This window comes from Solanum lycopersicum, chromosome 1 (genome assembly GCF_036512215.1).
Source record: "Solanum lycopersicum chromosome 1, SLM_r2.1".
Taxonomy (NCBI): domain Eukaryota; kingdom Viridiplantae; phylum Streptophyta; class Magnoliopsida; order Solanales; family Solanaceae; genus Solanum; species Solanum lycopersicum.
The window spans coordinates 3,850,589-3,869,743 of NC_090800.1; the positions used below are offsets into that span (position 1 = coordinate 3,850,589).

Here is a 19,155-nt window from a genome sequence, read left to right on the forward strand (position 1 = left end):
AAAAAAAATAATATTAAAGGAAAAAGTTATTAGAAATTTGATATATCTCGAGTGCTGTGTCACAAGAAAAATTAAATGTATTGATTTTATGAATCATCAATTGAAAAAGATTTATTAAAAGAAACCTATAAAAAAAATGTATATGCTATATTTTGTATCTCGACAAATTTAAAACGTACACTTTATTAAAAAAATGAAAAAAATTCAATAAATAACAAACAATAATACTTTTTAATTAATTATATTAAAAAGAGGTCTGGGAATCGAACACTCCACCTCAAAATTTAAAACCAACCCTTCAACCAATAAACCAATCATTTGTTATCATGATTTCTTTCATCTAATAATAAATATATTTTAAAAATTATACATATAATATAAAAGATTTTTATTAAAGACAGTTTAGAATATAATTGTTAAAAATACTCATTGGCACACACAACATGCATACTCATCATAACTAGTGAAGCTACGATAAAGTTCAAAATTTCGTCTTTTCGCTTGATGCTAGTTGATCGATTTATTTTTTTCCTTTTGTTTTTCGTATTTTAAGTCTGATTTCAAAAGTAAGCCCTTACATATTGTTGTTTGATATTGTATGACTTTCACCTTATCAGTTAAGTTTTTGAAATTGAATAGCTTTATCAAATGTTCATTTTCTTCTCATAAACCTCAGATGTGGATAAGTCTTTTAATTTACTACTGTTTTTCATATCTCTAGAAATATAAAGAAAAAAAACATGTGCTGAAATTGGAGATTCTTTGACAGCAATGACAGAATCATAATTTTCGCTAAACGAATTTAATCAAAAAGTCAAAAAGTAGACACACACATATAATGTAATTTTTTAATGAAGATGTTTCATATGAATTCCTTTATGATATCCTAATTTCATCTCTATTCTATAATGATTCAATATTGACCTAATCCTCCATCGTTTTACGATATCCTAGCTCTGCCTCTGCTTTAGAATAATCAATATTTGCTCCTTCCATACTTTATAATGGTCAATATTTTCCTAATTTTCTATATAAAAGGCATGTTATATCATATGAGATACCTTGATATGGTCTTGAGGAAACATGGTGGTCCTAATTTATAATTCAAACTATTGTAATCTTTTGAAAAAACACATGCATTTATAACGAATCACAAGTGTACCACGTGACAATCATTAATTTTAATTAGATTAATTAATTAGCTTCACTCTTGCTTCTTCTTCCCATTTTTTTAAAAAAAATCAAGAGTATGTACCTCCACTTGATTAAGCTTGTTTCTTAATTTATTTCATCTTAATTGAAGTATAAGTAAATATATATAAATAGTGAAAAAATATTGATGCAGTGTGAAATCTAGAACAAAGTATTATTCATACGATCTCAAATTAGATAGAGCGTTATTGATAAAATTTGTGATCGTCTCAAAATGACAAATAGGGACAAACCTAGTTACTTATTCACGTTTAAATGGACACACCTATTAAGAAAATAATAATTGATATAGTGTGTTTTTCATTTTATTCCTATTAATTATTAAATAAATGAATTAAAAACTTAAGATTTTTAAGAAGTTTGTACCTTTTTCAAAGTAATTAATCAAGGGTACAATAGGTAAAAGAATTTTATCCTTTCTTAATTTGTAAAAATAAGCGTGAACAAGTAATTAGGGACAGAGATAATGTTTATCACGAATTTGCAATTGAAGTTAATTTACCTCTTTTCTTTAAGTCATTTGATCTTAATTGAAGCACAAGTAATTCTTTTATTTTATTTTATTATATATAGAAAGAGAGAGAAAAAATTAAATTGCTTATGCATATTAATGTTGGTCCAATAATTGCTCTTGTCATCCAAACAAAATTATTTAATTCTAGTCCCCACATGATGTTAGAACTTTATCAAGCTGGATAGAAACAAACCAAACATATAAATTAAATGAAGCTATGATAGTGATATTAATTTTATGTGTTTTAATTTATTTTGTAAAAAGATTTTGATTAGATATGTACTTGAAAAGGAAATCAAGCCAATTTTTTTAAATTGGAAATGTTACAATTTATTAGTACATTCATATACTTTTCTTTAATTACTAGTTTTATACATTTATTTGCATGTTTATTTTCTTGAATTGATATTTTAGACGATCACTCGATTAATAGGAATATTCTGAATTAACTCAATTTATGAAAATATTTTATCAAGTCTTTTTTTTAATAATTAAATTACATAATTATTTTCTTTTGACATAGAAAAATATAAGACACATATTTAATATACACATATCAAAATTATTTTTAACCAAAAGGGCAAAATCGCTCTGTCAGGAGCGATTTCAAAAAAAATTCAATTAAAATCGCAGCTCCAACAGTGATTTTATCGAATTTATTTTTCTAAACTAAAATCGCTGCTCCAGCAACGTTTTTATCAAAAATAAAATTAAAAAAATCAAATATTGAAATCGCTGCTATAGCAGCGATTTTATCAATTCTTTCTTTTAAAAATATTGATTTGTTAAAAAAAAATATTTGGTGTGGTTAGTTACATTAGAAAGTAAATCAATTTTTACTTGAACATCAAAAAGAATTTTCATATTGGAAGCATACCAATGTAATCAGGAAATCGCTGCTAGAGCAGCGATTCCAGTTTTTTTATAAATATAAACAATTCAATAAAAACGTTGTTGGAGCAACGATTTCAATTTTTTTTAATGTTGTACCGATCTTAATTTTGTTAGAAGGAAATCGCTTCTGACGGAGCAATTTTGCCATTTTGATTAAAAATAATTTTGATATATTATTTTGTTTTTTTTAAAAAAAAATTACCCTTTTGACTCCAAACTCTAATTATATTTTACTACCTTGCATGAACCTTAAAATCTTTTTTTAAGCCTTCATTTACTCTTAATTATAATCATCCTATGTATTTGAATGTCATATTCTCTGTCTGATAAGGGACCTTTATAATTTGAAAAGAAATAAAAATATAATGTAATTAGCCTTTAATTAACACAATGAAATTTATGTAAAAAAAAAATAAAAAAATTGATCAATCATGATATGAGAAAATTGCAGCCCATTACCCTTGGGCTATCTGATTTATAAAATTTAGCCCAACTCTTTTATCATTACTTGAACTAGCCCATTTTTTTTATTTATAAAAGAAAAAAAATCTTTAGGGCAAATTATAAGAAATGACCATTCGATTATATTTCAATTACCAAAATTTTAGTCAAGTTTATAAAATTATTAAAGTTAAGCCAAAATTTCTTCTTCTTTCCTTCCCATTTCACCACTAATGGCTTCTAATCTTCTTCTTTTTTTTTTTAAAGATTTGTGTACCGCAAACCATTTCGAGCGTATTACAGATCGAAAGACTCGAAATATTGACAGAATTTTATATCTAAAATTTAAGATTATTTAGAGGTGATTTTGAATTGATCGAAATTGAATAGTCAATGTATAATTCATGTATAGTCAATATATACTTCATATAAGTGTATCATAAGGTATAGTTAGTATATGACTCATGTATCGATACACTATATTATGTAATTAATGTATACTTTTTATGACTTTCCATGATTTAGAGCTCTCAGTCCCATTTAACTTATATTTATTTAATATTTTTTATTTAATTCGTGTTTAGTGCACTAGATAACTTTAGATAACAGACTATTTTCTTTTCTTAGTTAAGATTTGACATTACCATATACATATTATATGGATTGATTCCAAATTTGAATTGTTTTTTTTTCGCTTTACGTAAAATAGTAAGTTAATTATAATTATTTTGTGATGTAAATACTTGAGGATAAAGTCCTTCAGGTTGCCGGTTCGAGCCCTAGCAGGGCCACTGAAGGCATTACAAATCGGTCGCGTCTCCAGGGCTCCGTGGAACTAACCGTGGTGCACCCGCCTTGAAACAACGGGACCCGATGGGTACAGCAAGTCGGGTTCGCAAAGCGACACCTGGAAACCAAAGCAAAAAAAAAGACTAATCTTTTCTTAATTAGAGGTTTTAGATTTAAATCCAGTTATGAAGAAAATTTTTGTTGGGCCTATTCCCGGATGATATGTCCCTGCAAAGCACAATTTTAATTTAATCGAGACTATAATGTGAAACTCGAACACCAATTTGAAAATAAGATAAAATTATTTGCAAAATATGTTTGTAAGATTTATTGTTATTTTAGAAAATTGATGATTAAGGTTTATTTAGCTGCCATGTCACAACTCAAAACTTCATACATTCTAATCTGAAATTGGCATTAGCAACTCCTTCATAATTAAAAAAGAGGCACAACTTATCCACAATTTATTTCATTAAGAAGAAATTACAAGTGAGATAGAAATATAAATAAATATGCAAATATAAAAAGTTGTAATTTTGTATTTATATAATCAAATGCTTACTGGGGCATGTGCTGGAATAGCTCAGTTGGTTAGAGCGTGTGGCTGTTAACCACAAGGTCGGAGGTTCAAGCCCTCCTTCTAGCGTTATCTCTTTTTTTTTAAAAAAAAAAAAAAGTATTTAGTCGACGGGATCACACTAGGCAAGTTGTTGGTAGTTTTTCATTGAGTGACTATCGAAAACAATATAGATATGTTTGTTACGTTGTTGGTTAGTATTTGTGGCCAGTCAAACATTATGAATGTGATCGATATCAAGTATTATCACTCTTAGTAGTGCGTTACATTTTATTTAAAAAAAGTATTTAGTCATCCAGTATCTCTCGAGAACAACCTCTTCATGCCACGGGATCACACTAGGCAAGTTGTTGTTAGTTCTGTCATCGAGTGACTGTCGAAAATTGTTGGTTAGTATTTGTGGTCAATGAATCATAATGAATGAGATACCAAGTATTATCACTCTTAGTAGTGCATTACTTTTTTATTTTATTTTAAAAAAAGTATTTGGTCGTCCAGTATCTCTCGAGAACAACCTCTTCATGCCACGAGATCACACTAGGCAAGTTGTTGTTAGTTATGTCATCGAGTAACTGTCGAAAACTGTTGGTTAGTATTTATGGTCAATCAATCATAATGAATGAGATATCAAGTATTATCACTCTTAGTAGTGCATTACTTCTTTTTTTTACAAAAAAATTGCTTAGTCATCCAATATAACCTCTTCATGTCACAGAATCACACTAGGCAAGTTGTTGTTAGTTCTGTCATCGAGTGACTATTGAAAATAATCTGAATATGTTACGTTGTTGTTTAGTATTTATGGTCAGTCAATCAAAATGAATGAGATACTAAATATTGTCATTCTTAGTAGTATAGCATGTGTATAATCCATAAAAATCAAACTTTGTGAATCGACAAAAATCTAATAATAGTATACCATAATTTTTTTTCTCTATCTTTACGAAGTAAAGGATAATATCTTTTTACACACAATCTTAATTTTACTTGTAAAATTACATCAAATATATTATTATACCGTAGAATAATACTATTTTAGTTCATTAAACTTTGTATCTTATGCTTCAAAACTTTATCAATTAAACAGACAAACTTTACACACACCTCATGGAAGTTCTTCCACCTCCCATATGCAAGATCAAAATTGTTCTATGCATTGCTTTTTCATTTCTAGCATATAAAATAGATTCTTTAAAAGATGATTTATCGACTTCACTTACAATATATAATAAGGTGTAAATTCGGTACGAAAATAATATTTTAGAAAAATAAGTAATCTTTTACTTATCTTTTTATGTTTTGTAGGTAAGTAAAAGATATTATTTCAAAAATATTTGTATATAATTTTGACAAATATTATAGAAAGTGGGGATGAAAAGGTGAGGGTGTTGATCGATGAAGCATAAATGTTATAATACTATGTTTTATTTCGATGATTTGACAAACTTGTTGAGAAACCAAATATAAATCTAAAAATCCTAATTTATTTTTTGAAGTCAATTGTAGGGTAATATAATTCTCAAGTGGAGCTTGTTTTATGTATTTGTCATTATTTATCAAAAAAGAAGTAAATTAAATCAATGATGTATAGTTATCTCAAAATTCCTTTTCTTCCATTTTATCATTTTAATTTTATATTTTTAACACCACCTACCACCACCTACCCCACCATGATTATGAGTGACTTAAACTCTTATTTATGAGTTTATGGATAATACATGAGCATTGATGATTGAATTTATTTATTTTATATTATATGTTGGTATTTACTTTACATTCATATAATTAGCTGTCTAAAGTTTATTTTCGCATATATAATTGAACGTGAATATAAATAGGGGTGTTCGTTGGACGGTTTGGATCAATTATCGATTAAATCAAAATTCAATCAATATAATCAGTTTTAAAATTATCAAAATCAAGCAGATCAAATTAATATATATATATATATATATATATATATATATATTTGTCGGTTTAATTGTTATCGGTTACGGTGACTCACATCATATAACTTTCGATTATTGAATTTACTAGGAATAAAGCTTTAAAACATTATTTTTGCCTAGAAGGAAGAGACAATGATATTTTCAATATCGCAAAAGAATTGTCATACACTCATATACATGAAGTCAATAAAATAAAGGAAAAATGGTCTGAAAAATATTTTAATTTTGCCTAAATTGCTGTTACGATACCAAACTTAATGGGGAACCTTTTACCCCTGCACTATTTAATAGTGTATTTTAAAGATATATATTTGCCAAGTGGACAAGTTACTATTTATAAAGATGAAATATTTATGATGTCCACGTGATCATATATATACCTTTAAAATACACTATTAAATAGTGCACGAGGGTAAAAGGTCAGTTTCAAAGTTCGATATTGTTACAATAATTTCAATTAAAGATCGGATACATTTCAAACCTTTTCCCTAAAATAAATGTTCTAACTTTGGATTTTTTTTTGCTATCACTAGTAAATATAAATAAATTTTGATGAAAACGTATATAAGATATTTAAAAAATATTGTTAAAACAATATATTATATACATAAATAAAATATATGTATATAATTTATCGATTTGATTCAGCTATTTCTTTGGTTTTTTCGAACAAAATCATAACCAATTCAAATACTATGGTTTTTTAAAAGGAAAATTTTCACATATAGCCACTTAAAAATGCTTGATTACTCTCTATAGATATAGTTTAATAATTACAATTCGTAACTACATGTTATATGGAGGTTAGAGGCGAGCGAGACTGGGAGAGAGGAGAAATGCGAGAGAGAGGGGGAAAAGATTGGGAGAAAGGTGAATTGTATATGTATATTGGTTAGATAATTGTATATTATACACATGTATTTGTGTATATGGAAAACGAGATTGGGAGAGGGAGGAGAGAGGCGAGTGAAATTGGGAGAGGGAGGAGAGAAGCGAGTGAGAGAGGCAGAGAGGTGAATTGTATATGTATATAATTGTATATTATACATATACATTTATATATAAGGCAAACGAGATCGGGATAGGAAGGAGAGAGTCGAACGAGATTGGGAGAGACGAGAGAGAGAGGTGAATTGAATATGTATATATGTTAAATAATTGTATATTATAAATATATATTTGTATATTCTGATAAATTATATATATATAAACGTGACTAATTATACAAACTCGAAGTCAGCCCAAATTCAAATAAAATTAATTTTTTAATTTAAATCAATTTTTATTCAAATCGTGAACACCAAACATTTTAGTCAGTACAACAGATTTTTATAATTGAGAGAATCTGAGAAGAGGACCTATACCACTGTGGAGAGAGTGGAGTAAACACAGAGCACTAAAAATCAGTGAATTAAAGTCTACATATAAGTCAAGATTCCATATTGGGCGGAGACTTCTGTAGTTCCAGTTTTTTTCTTCAAAACCCCAAAATCAGCAAAAGCTGAATTGATTGAGGAAGAAGAAGAAGAAGAAAAAATGGTGGAGAACAAGTTGGTACACTCTCCATTAATCACTTATGGATCAATGCTCAGTCTTCTATCTTTCACACCACCTTTTGTAATCCTCATGTAAGTCCAACACCCACTTTTCATATTGATCTATTTTTGTTGATTTTATTGTCTTTTCTTGTTTTGGGGTTTTTGTTTTCTTGTGTAAAAGTTCAGATCTTTGAATGGGTTGTTGTATCATGAGTTAAAGATTGGATCTTTTTTTTTTTTTTTTGTTTAGTTTTGGTTTGATTTGCTTGCTATAGTTTAACTGTCTTCTAGTTATAAAAATGTTTTTTTTTTGGTGTAATTGAGATTCATTATTATTTAGCTCTAAAGAAGCAAGTGTTTTCTAGTTATAAAAATGTTTGTTTTTTGGGTGTAATTGAGATTCATTATTATTTAGCTCTAAAGAAGCAAGTGTTTGGTTAGAGTTATGCTTGTATTTGTTTGCTAACTAAACATGGTAATACTTGTGCATGATTTAATACCTGTGCCCCCTTTTTGATTTGGGAGGTCTAAAAGAGAGACACTAGAGTGGATGAAGTTTTTCTTTTGAAGGGGATGAAAAGTAGAAATAGGAATAACAGGTTGCTCCAATAAGTGTAGATTCTAATTTTAGCTAATATCAATTGATGATGGACTACGTTTCAATCCCGAATGAGTTTGATTCGGTTAAATAAAGCACATGCATCTGTTATGCTCCACCTTTTAAGTTTTCAAAGGATTCACAATCAATAGACTATTTTTTACTAGTAGTCTACCTACTGCAGCCCCATCTTTTATGGGGTTATGGTACACATTTGCTGAGTCATAATTTTAGTTAGTATGATCTTGAAATGTGGTTCTGTGGTTCTTTCCGTAGACATTCGTTAATTGGCCTATACAGAAAATGATTTGCATTTAGTCATGTGAAAGGAGTAAAAATGCTATGTAAATAAAAAATTACAAATTGATCCTGCTGTAAATTTTTTGAATGTTTCACCAGTAACAGATGATTTCTGCTGCCTTAGCCACAGATCTTTCCACTGTGTTATGTACAGTAGCTCAAAAGTGTCTTGATGAGGAAATGTAATTGTATAACTGCACTAATTTTTGGACCTTAATGGGCCTACTTGCAGGTGGTATACAAATGTGCACGCTGATGGGTCTATCTTGAAAACGTTCAATCATCTAAGGGAAAATGGTTTGCAAGGATTAATTGATATTTGGCCAAAACCTACTGCAATTGCTGGGAAGCTAATCATTTGTTATGCTCTATTTGAGGCGGCACTACAGCTTCTATTGCCTGGTAAAACAGTCGAAGGCCCAATATCTCCAACTGGACATAGGCCTGTCTATAAGGTATATGGCAGTTATGCTATACACAAGTACAGTGTGCATCTTGCATTTATAGTTTGTGTAATTTGTCTTAGTTGAGTTTATTTCAAGTGATGCAATGGTTGATGTGCTATGATCTGTCTTTCCTCTGTTCATTGTACAACTGTATAACTTGCCTCTTATATCCTCTACTTATTGCAGGCTAATGGCATGGCAGCATATGCAGTGACACTGATCACATATATCAGTCTCTGGTGGTAGGGATTTCATCAATTTTTGCTTTTTGACTAGCTTGCTGAATCTTGAGACCTCGATTCTTTATGTATTGGTTCGTTAATCTCACTTGCCAGCTTCAGCTTGACAATGCTTGGGACAGCATTGGGGTCTTGGGGACATGAATTTCATCAAGGGAATCTAAAAAAAATATGCTCTTTTGTGTTTAGGGCTTCAACAATTTGTATTAAACTGATAAAAAGTTTTTTCACCTAAACAAACACCAATCAATTCGTCCAAATATTAATGGACACTAAAGAATACAACAAAAATAATGAATTGGTGCACTTTTAAGGTCAACGTACACTCTATCCTCCCCAGACCCTTGTGTTATTGCTATTGTTGTTGTTGTTTTGTATAGTGTATTTATTGATATTGTGTGACTGTCTCTTTCAAAAGTTTGTAGAGATGGCATACTTGTATTTACTTAATATGTCTTCAACTCGCTTCCTAGCAGGTCTAGTTTTTTCCATGGGCCAAACACATGAATTTGTTTTATGATGGGTGGTTGTAAGACTTGAATCCAAAACCTTTGCTTGCTCTAATACCGTATCCAAAAAAAATAAAATAAACCTTAGGCCTAAATAAACCGAAAGTTAGCATATTTAAGGAATATCCAAGATAATATAAGGAGATAACATCACATTGTCTCAACGTATATGAGACACTCTAACAACTCCTGACGTCCAGAACCTTTACTTGTTTGATTGTTCATTTTATCTATGAGCTATTGTTTGTGAGAAAGGTGCATATTATGGTCCATTAAACTCATCAGTTCACTCTCTCTAGTTATGTTTTTTTTTCCGTGTCTTTCAGGTTTGGAATATTTAATCCTGCAATTGTTTATGACCATCTGGGCGAGATTTTCTCTACACTTATTTTTGGGAGTTTAGTCTTCTGTGTTTTATTGTACATTAAAGTAAGTATTTTAAGTACCCTCAGTACACCTCTTATCTCTGATTCTTTGCTTAGTATTATACCTGTCTGACACCTTGTGCTGACATTTATAATTTATAAGGGTCATGTTGCACCATCTTCCACTGATTCCGGCTCATCAGGGAACATAATAGTTGACTTCTATTGGGTAAGCATCTTTTGAAAATTTAACTGTGAACTTCACTACTTCATTTTGTGTCTTTATAGGAAAAATAAGCATGATGATGTTATACCACAAATTAAGTCAAGGAAGTCAATATCTAGTACTTGCATCATCTCTGGAGTTGAAAGTGATGTCATAATTTATGACCTGATGAACTCTTTCAGGGTATGGAGCTTTATCCTCGTATCGGGAAACACTTCGATATTAAAGTCTTCACAAACTGCAGATTTGGTATGATGTCTTGGGCAGTTCTTGCTGTCACGTATTGCATAAAACAGGTAAATGATGTAATGAAGTCCTTGATAGTGAGAATTAAAACTTTCCCAATATTTCTCGGTCCTATTGTTCCTGAGTTGGTGAATTTTACAAGCCCTTTTATTGGGGATCCCTTGCCAGTTGTTCAGTTTTTAGGTCATGCAAGTAAGAAAATGATATAATATTCATTTGCTTCCGTCAATAGATGTTTAACAGGATAAGAAAAAGACATTTTCTTATACCATTTAATGGAAAAAAACAGTGGACTGTTATCTAAAGTACTCCCTCCGTTCCAATTTATTTGACCAATTTTGACTTGGCATGGAGTTTAAGAAAGTAAAGAAGACTTGAATTTTGTGGTCTTAAACTAAAGGTATGTCAAATGTACCAAAAATGCCTCGGGGTCTTAAACATGCCATGTGGAAAGTTGAAATTAAGAGTTGCTAAAAAAAGAAAGAATCATTCTTTTTGAAATGGACTAAAAAGGAAAGCAGGCCAAACAAATTGAGAAGGAGGGAGTAATTATGTTTACTTGACATGACCCTATCACAGCTTAGGTGTCTTTACTTTGTGCTCGTTCTTTCACCTTGACCCCTAACATTCTTTACCTGGATTTCAGTTGATTGTCAATAGAAAAACCTAGTATATGAACTTCATTTTGATGTTTGACAGTCGATAGTTTGTATAACATATTCTTACTTTTCAGCATGAAGAATATGGGCGTGTATCTGATTCCATGCTTGTAAATACGATATTGATGTTGGTGTATGTCACAAAATTCTTTTGGTGGGAAGCTGGGTACTGGAACACAATGGATATTGCACATGACAGAGGTTTGTGCATACTGTGTTTTCTATATTGATATAGCAAGTACCTTCCCAGTGCTCTGATTGCAAATGCTGACATTTCTTGTTTCTCTATTTCGGTGGACGCCTATATATAATCTTCTCTGGATCTCAAATTCGTTTGGCAGCTGGCTTTTATATATGTTGGGGATGCTTGGTGTGGGTTCCAAGCATATATACGTCTCCTGGAATGTATCTTGTTAAACAACCTGTGAATCTTGGGCTTCAGGTATTTTTGCATCCAAGAAGAATTTGCTAAATGCATATAAAATATAAAGTTATTGCCAATAAGCATTACTTACTGTTTATTTTTATACTCAACTACTATTTTGGGATTTGTACTTAGTTTTTACTTAGTCTTCGTCTTCTATTTGATAACCAAGAAATCCCCGAGGGCTGGTGGGGTACAGTTCGAAGCTCAATGGATAATAAGCTCATTCCTCTTCCCTTCTCCACTTAATTACCAGGCTATTGTCTGTGGCAAGTTTCTAATATATGGCAAATACATATCTGCAGCCTGCATATCATGTGCTTGGTCTTCATCTTTATCAACTTATTTGAAGAAATGTTCTTAGTGAACCATATTCACCTCTAGTTCATGCACTGAAATACTCAATCACGAGTCACGGCCCACAATGTGGTTATAATCAGTGCTATTTATCCAGCTTGTGAGATCAGATCGACTACTCTACTACCATCATTCCATTGCCTAGCACGAAAGGTTGCTTAGGACAAATTATGGAAAATGTTCTTTGCAGTAATACCAAGAAAGTAGTAGCTCACTGTGAAAGTTTCACTCAAATAATGTTGCTGAAGGTGAAAGGTTCAAAAAAGGCATCATATTTCTGCTGAACTGAAATCTCCTCACAGTCTGGCTTTGTAACTTTTGTAGACATATAATTGTAATTCAAAAACACTTTTAAATCGAATGAACTTAAGGCAATAATGAAGAGTGAAAATGAGGGTGACTGTTGAGCATATGGTAGAGAGTACAAACCATGATAGATAACAGAAGATAGATATCTTCCAAACTCCCTGATAGAGTCAGAAGTTGTGGATTATTAGTTTCAAGCTTGAGAAAACCCCTGGAGATGTGAAATAATGTACTTAGAATATCTTCCAATCGACATTTATCCCTTTAAAGTATGACGGAAGTCCCATTGCTGGCAGAATCATCTGTAGCATAACAGATAATATGAGCAAATGAGACCATTCAGCCATTCATCAATGGCTAACGTGTTCATTTTTCGCCAAGCTAGCATTTCTTTTGTTGCATGGATGTGTAATTTTTCTCCTTTGTTTCATTTTCTTTGACATTTTCACTTTTCAGGGTGTCCATTACTCTCTTCAACATTGGCTTTATTGCTTCCTCTGTTCTAATTGATATGACACTCTTTTCACTATGAAGTTGTCAGATATTTTCCACCAGTCTAACAGTATTTCTCAATGACTATTGCTTAACCTCTTAAAAATAACTGTGGTTTTTCTCGACTATACTATTTTTTCGATTGGTTTGACAATACTATTTACTCTTTTGATCATTCCTTTGATATTTTATTCGATTAGCACTATAGGTATGGAAAAATTAAAATACTACATTCAAATGTCATATAAAATTAGAGGAAAGGAGTATATAAGTTTTTAGTCAAAGAGTTGGTAATTTGTATAATTTTATTTAAAATGATAATGTTCGATATTAGAACATTGAGTCAACCTTCTTAAGAGGAAGTACAATCTGGGTTCGTTAGAGTACTTCAGATGAGTTGCATCCTATATTTTCGATGATATCTTCCATTTCTGGTATTTTAAACGATCATGTAAAGAAAAAACAGAACACATTCTTGAATTGTCAAATGACCAAGAAAGGTTCTGTATTGAGTGTTCACTTTTACCAATAGGGTCTACCCTTGGGATGATGGTGTTTCACTTTTAAATTCCCTGAGAATTGCGACCTTTTGCCCCCACCCAACACACCTTAGGACATTTTAGATCAGTGTATGTAGAATTTACCTGTCCCTATTGGTAGCAACATACGTTTTACGGTTAGAAATTTGACTATCCAATGTTATAGTTTCTTATTTGCCATCAGGGCATGTGATATTTTGAAACTTCCGTTACTTCAATCCACTATAAAAAAACTACATGTATTAACATGGCTTGTAGAGCGCACACATTCATTTGCTAATAGCGACATAAGTATCTGAAAAGGAGAGAATTATGAGTACAATTACTTCCCTAATGTTTCATCCAACTTATTGACCTTCACTAGATTTTACAACTTGGATGGTGGATGTACTTCATAGTACATACGGATTGTTTCGTTAGTTTTCACATGTTTCATTTGATGTATTATAAATGTTCTGCATAACAGAAAAACAAGACTTATTCTAGAATTGTCTGATGAAGCAGAGAAAGGTTGCTGATTTTTTTTGTCAACTAGGGGTCTTCCCTTGGGGACAATGGTCTTTCACGTGATCTCTCTGAGAATTGCAATGATTTGCGACGATGCACCAGTTTGCCATTTTGTCATTGCAAGGCAAATTTTTGGCTAGAAAACATTGAGTGATAATGTGTTATCTGAAATTGATCATTGGTGCATTGCATCAACCTGCTTAAGGAAACCACATGTAGTAAAATGACTTGGAGAGCATATGCAATTTTATTGCTTTCGGTTTCTAACGAGGAAAGTTCTTTCTGTTATTTCAGCTTTCCCTTTACATACTAGTGGCTGGTCTTCTCTGCATATATATCAACTATGATTGTGACAGGCAGAGGCAAGAGTTCCGGAGAACAAATGGAAAATGCACTGTCTGGGGAAAGACTCCATCTAAGGTCAAATGATACCATCTGTGAATTTATTTTTCGAACTCTCTTACCCTTATTTGATGATTTTTGACTTGGTTCCTTCACTCAATGCAGATAGTCGCCGCATACACTACTACCTCTGGTGAGAAAAAGACCAGCCTTCTGCTTACATCAGGATGGTCAGTTCCTTTCTTTGTTCTCCTGCTGACGTTTTACTTCTGCAATTTAGACACTACAACAGTTTTTTTGGGGGGAGGTAATAATTGTATCAAATTCAGCACTAAGAAAGTGCTGCAGAAGTATATCCATCAGTAGTCAAATCCAGCAGTTAAGAATGTATTCTAATCCTAGTCTTGTAGGGATTCTATAAGATCTAAAACTGTTCATCATCTTTCATTATTCTTTGCACCAAAAAACAAAATAACAAACTACAGATCATTTTGATCTTTTTGGATGGAACTTGGTTTGCCTTCAAAACATCTTTTCCTTCCTCTCCCAATTGTCCACCAAACGCAAGCAAGGATGGCATTTCACCATTTTGTTTGGCTTTATTCGTGCCTGATTTATTCCAGCTACTTAGTAGATCATTGTGATTGCTAGGCATCATCCATTGAAGTCCCACTATGTTTAGGAATAAATGCCATAGCTGATTAGTCATTTGACAGTGCAAAAATAGATAGTAATAGTTTCTGACCTTTCTCCACACAAAAAACATTTTGTACAAAAGTATAATGCCCCTCTTCTGTTAAGTTCTCTTGAGTTTGACTTGCTTCCATAGTCATCAAGTCAGTCACCATGTGAAACATGCAACTTTGTATGGAGTTTTTTTCTCCATATCTTCTTCCACGGCCAGCACCTGTTCCGTTGAGCATTAATCATCAGTCTTGTAGCATGAGTAGACCGTAAAGGAAGCAATGCTTGTGGCATCCATATTGCTCTTTCTTCATAACTGGACAGTTCTGGAGCATGCTCTAATGCATCAATCAATCAACTATTCTAGTTAGTTCTCAGTCATTTAGCTTACTCCTAAATTGTGTACTGGATTGTAAAACTACGAAATTGTATTGTTATTCTCCTATATTACCAGTCTCATTCTTATAGAGGCTGTACTTGATTGCATTAACAAGGAATTCTGAATAAATACCTTCTATATTTCTAAGAAAAGCATCTAGAATTTATTCTACTTTTCTTATATCCCGTTTTCTAACGCCAAACAAATTCATATATTGATGTATAATACATGTCAATTATTTTGCTTATAGCGGCTTGAGACATCATACAATTTACATAATATGTTTAAACCATTTTGCAGGTGGGGCTTAGCTCGCCATTTCCACTATGTTCCAGAAATATTAGCGGCATTTTTCTGGAGTGTACCAGCTCTTTTCAACCACGTAAGCGTTCATTTACATCATTACTCTGTATTTTTCTTCTTTCCGTATTAGAGAGAATTCCATAATCAATTTTATCTTTCTTGAATTTTGCATTTTGTTCTTGACATTGCTGAAATCTAACATCCTGTCCCCCTTCTTTACTTTTTCTTGTACTTGCAGTTCATTCCCTACTTCTACGTCATCTTTCTAATAATCCTCCTTCTCGATCGAGCTAAAAGGGACGATGACCGATGCAAGGCAAAGTAAGAAAGCACACACCCTCATTTTTACCTGGATTTTTCATATGGTTCTCCACTCCTCACTAATAAACTCGATCAAATTGATTAGTAATAGTCATACATGTCTTGCTGGTTGTGTTGTTAACAAGACTTGAGAACTTATCGATTTCTTTGCTCATGGACAGAATAAACTTATGATATCCTCAAAATAATTATCCTGGCATTCCGCCACCCCCATGGCATAATAGATCCCTAGAGGTGGCACCTGAGGGTGTGACCTAGACGTCAATGAAATGATTGACAATCATGGGATTAGGGGTTCAAATCCCAATCGAAGACAAAAACTTAGGTGATTTTTACCCCATTTGCCTAGACCTTAACAGGCAGAGTAGTCAGTATATGTGTTGGTAGGAGTTAACACGTAGCAGGTAGAGTGTAGCTGAAATGGACGAAAGCTGGCCTAGACACCACTGTTTTTTAGAAAAAACTAGTTGAGTAGCCGAAGGTCGTCTTGATCTGTCCCTAAAGATCGTTACGAAGATATTATATATACATTTTATCAGTAATTTTTGGTACATTAAACTCTTCCAAGGGTGAAATTTAACCAAATTTTGTGGCTTTGCAGGTATGGCAAGTACTGGAAATTGTATTGTGAAAAGGTTCCTTACAGAGTTATCCCAGGAATTTACTAGTGATTTTTGGACTTCTAAGAATGTTTTACTATAAAGTTTGATGTATTTTGTAGCCTCTTCATGTTGTTGTTTGTATGTACACTTATTAGTTCCAACAGTTTTGAGAAACTTGTTTTTATATAAAAATAGTGAAGACGCGAGTTGAGCACCATGAGGTCTCAGATTCAATTCTCAGCACACTAAAACACTCGGTAACTTCTCTTCGTCCAATCTGCTCTTAACCTTACTGGACAGAGTTACTTGATACTTGTCACTGGTGGGAGGTGATAAGTATTTTGTGGAATTAATTGAGGTGTGTCTAAGTTGGCTCGGACACTATGGTTATCGATAAATAAATAAATAAAGAGTTTATACTTTTCCACGCAACTTTGAAAATCCTTTTCTTAAAAGTTCTATAAAATCTATGACTAAACGCAAGCTTGGATACCTTTTTCGTTGATGGTAAGTGAAAATTAGCCATAATTTAATAAAAATAAGATAAAGCTAATTTCTATAGCAAGTAATTTTCAAAAAAATTCAAATTTAATTAAAGTAAGTATTTTTAAGGACGGAAATTCAGTAGCAAATGTTCTAGCTATATATATATATATATATATATATTATTTTTATTTTAGAAAAATTGAACTCCAACCACTTTAAGGTGGCTTTTATGGTAATTAAAAAAAGAAAATAATTAAAAAAAAAAAACAAAAAGGAATTAACTTAATTTTGTTTCATATACTTTTGTCTAATAAATGATCTGAACAACTTTTTTTAATTTTTCGTTACACAATTCTTTGAATTTTCCTATGAGTAAATTAAGTAATTTAGTTAAATAACCCTCTTAATTAATGTACGTTATTAAATGGTTTTCTAAATTCAAAATCTAAAATATCACATTATGTATGGGAGGGCGTAGTGATAAATTAACTAAAGATTTTTTTTATTCGAAGGGAAACTTTTTTAGTGTTTGGAGGAACCGTAGAAGGAGAATGTTTTCCATGAAAAATGATTTCTTAGAAATTCTTTTTTTCGAAAGTAAAAATGTTTCACACTTGTGTTCTAATGTCTGATAAGTAGAAAGTTATCTGAAAAATGCTATGACGCGGGCGGTAATAGAAGTGGAAATTCACGAGTGGGGGTTGAAGGTATTGGGAGGACGGAATGAGACAATAAACTTGGAGTACCATTCATCAAACCTAACTTCCCTTAGCTAATTCTGTTAGGACGTTATTTTTCTCATTTTAAGGAACTTGTTTTCCTAGAGATAAAATGTTTCCCAAACATATTAACCAAACAAACATAGGAAAATTGAAAAATATTGTTTGATAAATATTTTTCAATTTTCTCATGTTTGATTGATTACATATTGTGGAAAATATTTTTTCTAGGAAAACAAACTCCTTAAATATGAGGAAAATAAATTCCGTAACGAAAAAAGAAAACACAAGTTTTATAAACGGCATTTCAAAATCATTCTCCTCCCAACCCACCCTATATTCTCACTCCCACCCTTTATCATCCACCCACCCCCACCCCTAAGCCCAACTCCCTACCACATTTCGCCTACATAATGTATTGCCAGATTACATATAAGTATTCACTTTCTTTTCGTGAAGTATTTACTATATTTTGAAAGAATTTAATGTTTAGCCCTGATAAGAGATTTGAACTTCTTTCACATTTTTCAAGAAACCCATGACTTAATTATTTTTCAATCCAACACTTTATCATCATCCAACTGCTAATCCCACAAATTCATTTGATTATACTATTATATTCTTCAATATCAACTTCTAGCAATAAATTATATAAATAGACATAATAAATAAATAAAATTAAGAGAGACAAATACAAATTAACCCACAATTTTCTATGTATTAATATTCTCCATATATAACTCGAAAATAAAGGGGATACAATGTTGGCATATTATTTATACATATTGTATCATCAAAAGAAAGAAAACAATAAAACATTATTATGAAAGCATTTAAGACTTTATTGTTACGAAGATCTATAAAAAACAATCTTTTATAACGATAGAAATAAGGTCTTACCTCTTATCTCTCGAATCCTTAGATTTTACTGATATGTTATTGAATATCTAATCAAGAGATAAAAGATTATCACATGCGTAGATAATAAAAGAAAATAGAGAATGCGATTGAGAGGTGAAAAATAAGGAACAAAAGAAGGATTTTTATAGTTAGTTTGAGGTGTTTTTACAGGACAATATTGGAAAATCTTTTAAATAACATTCCATATATACTGATTTATAATAATTTTAATGAATTCAAAATTAATAAGAACCTACCAATTTTCTTAGAACCTACCAAAACATAATCTTAG

At 31.4% G+C, this 19,155-nt stretch overlaps 1 protein-coding gene and 1 non-coding gene across 3 annotated transcripts; both read left to right on the top strand.

The window, feature by feature from the left end:
- The first annotated feature begins 4,422 nt into the window (after positions 1-4,422).
- TRNAN-GUU (transfer RNA asparagine (anticodon GUU)) lies at positions 4,423-4,496 on the top strand. Its single transcript has one exon. It is a non-coding gene; the product is annotated as a tRNA-Asn (tRNA).
- A 3,181-nt stretch (positions 4,497-7,677) lies between these two features.
- Positions 7,678-16,972, top strand: LOC101248602 (7-dehydrocholesterol reductase). 2 transcript variants are annotated; one of them, NM_001366115.1, is made up of 13 exons: positions 7,693-8,004; positions 9,045-9,267; positions 9,445-9,500; positions 10,333-10,435; positions 10,535-10,600; positions 10,780-10,893; positions 11,577-11,703; positions 11,844-11,944; positions 14,422-14,547; positions 14,635-14,699; positions 15,833-15,914; positions 16,074-16,156; positions 16,758-16,972. In NM_001366115.1, exons 1-13 carry the CDS (start codon positions 7,913-7,915, stop codon positions 16,822-16,824), a joined length of 1,305 nt encoding a protein of 434 aa, NP_001353044.1. In that variant the 5' UTR covers positions 7,693-7,912; the 3' UTR covers positions 16,825-16,972. The 2 variants fall into 2 exon arrangements, with proteins under 2 accessions (XP_069151320.1, NP_001353044.1); XM_069295219.1 differs by lacking the exon at positions 9,445-9,500 and having other exon boundaries at positions 7,678-8,004; positions 9,045-9,293; positions 10,306-10,435.
- The last annotated feature ends 2,183 nt before the right edge of the window (positions 16,973-19,155 follow it).

Bases quoted from the DNA above. Each gene is read 5' to 3' on its own strand.
- LOC101248602 (NM_001366115.1), top strand. From the start codon at position 7,913: ATGGTGGAGAACAAGTTGGTACACTCTCCATTAATCACTTATGGATCA. The intron at 9,501-10,332 runs GTAGGGATTTCA...CGTGTCTTTCAG, and splicing joins ACATATATCAGTCTCTGGTG to GTTTGGAATATTTAATCCTG. The intron at 10,601-10,779 runs GTAAGCATCTTT...GAACTCTTTCAG, and splicing joins TAATAGTTGACTTCTATTGG to GGTATGGAGCTTTATCCTCG.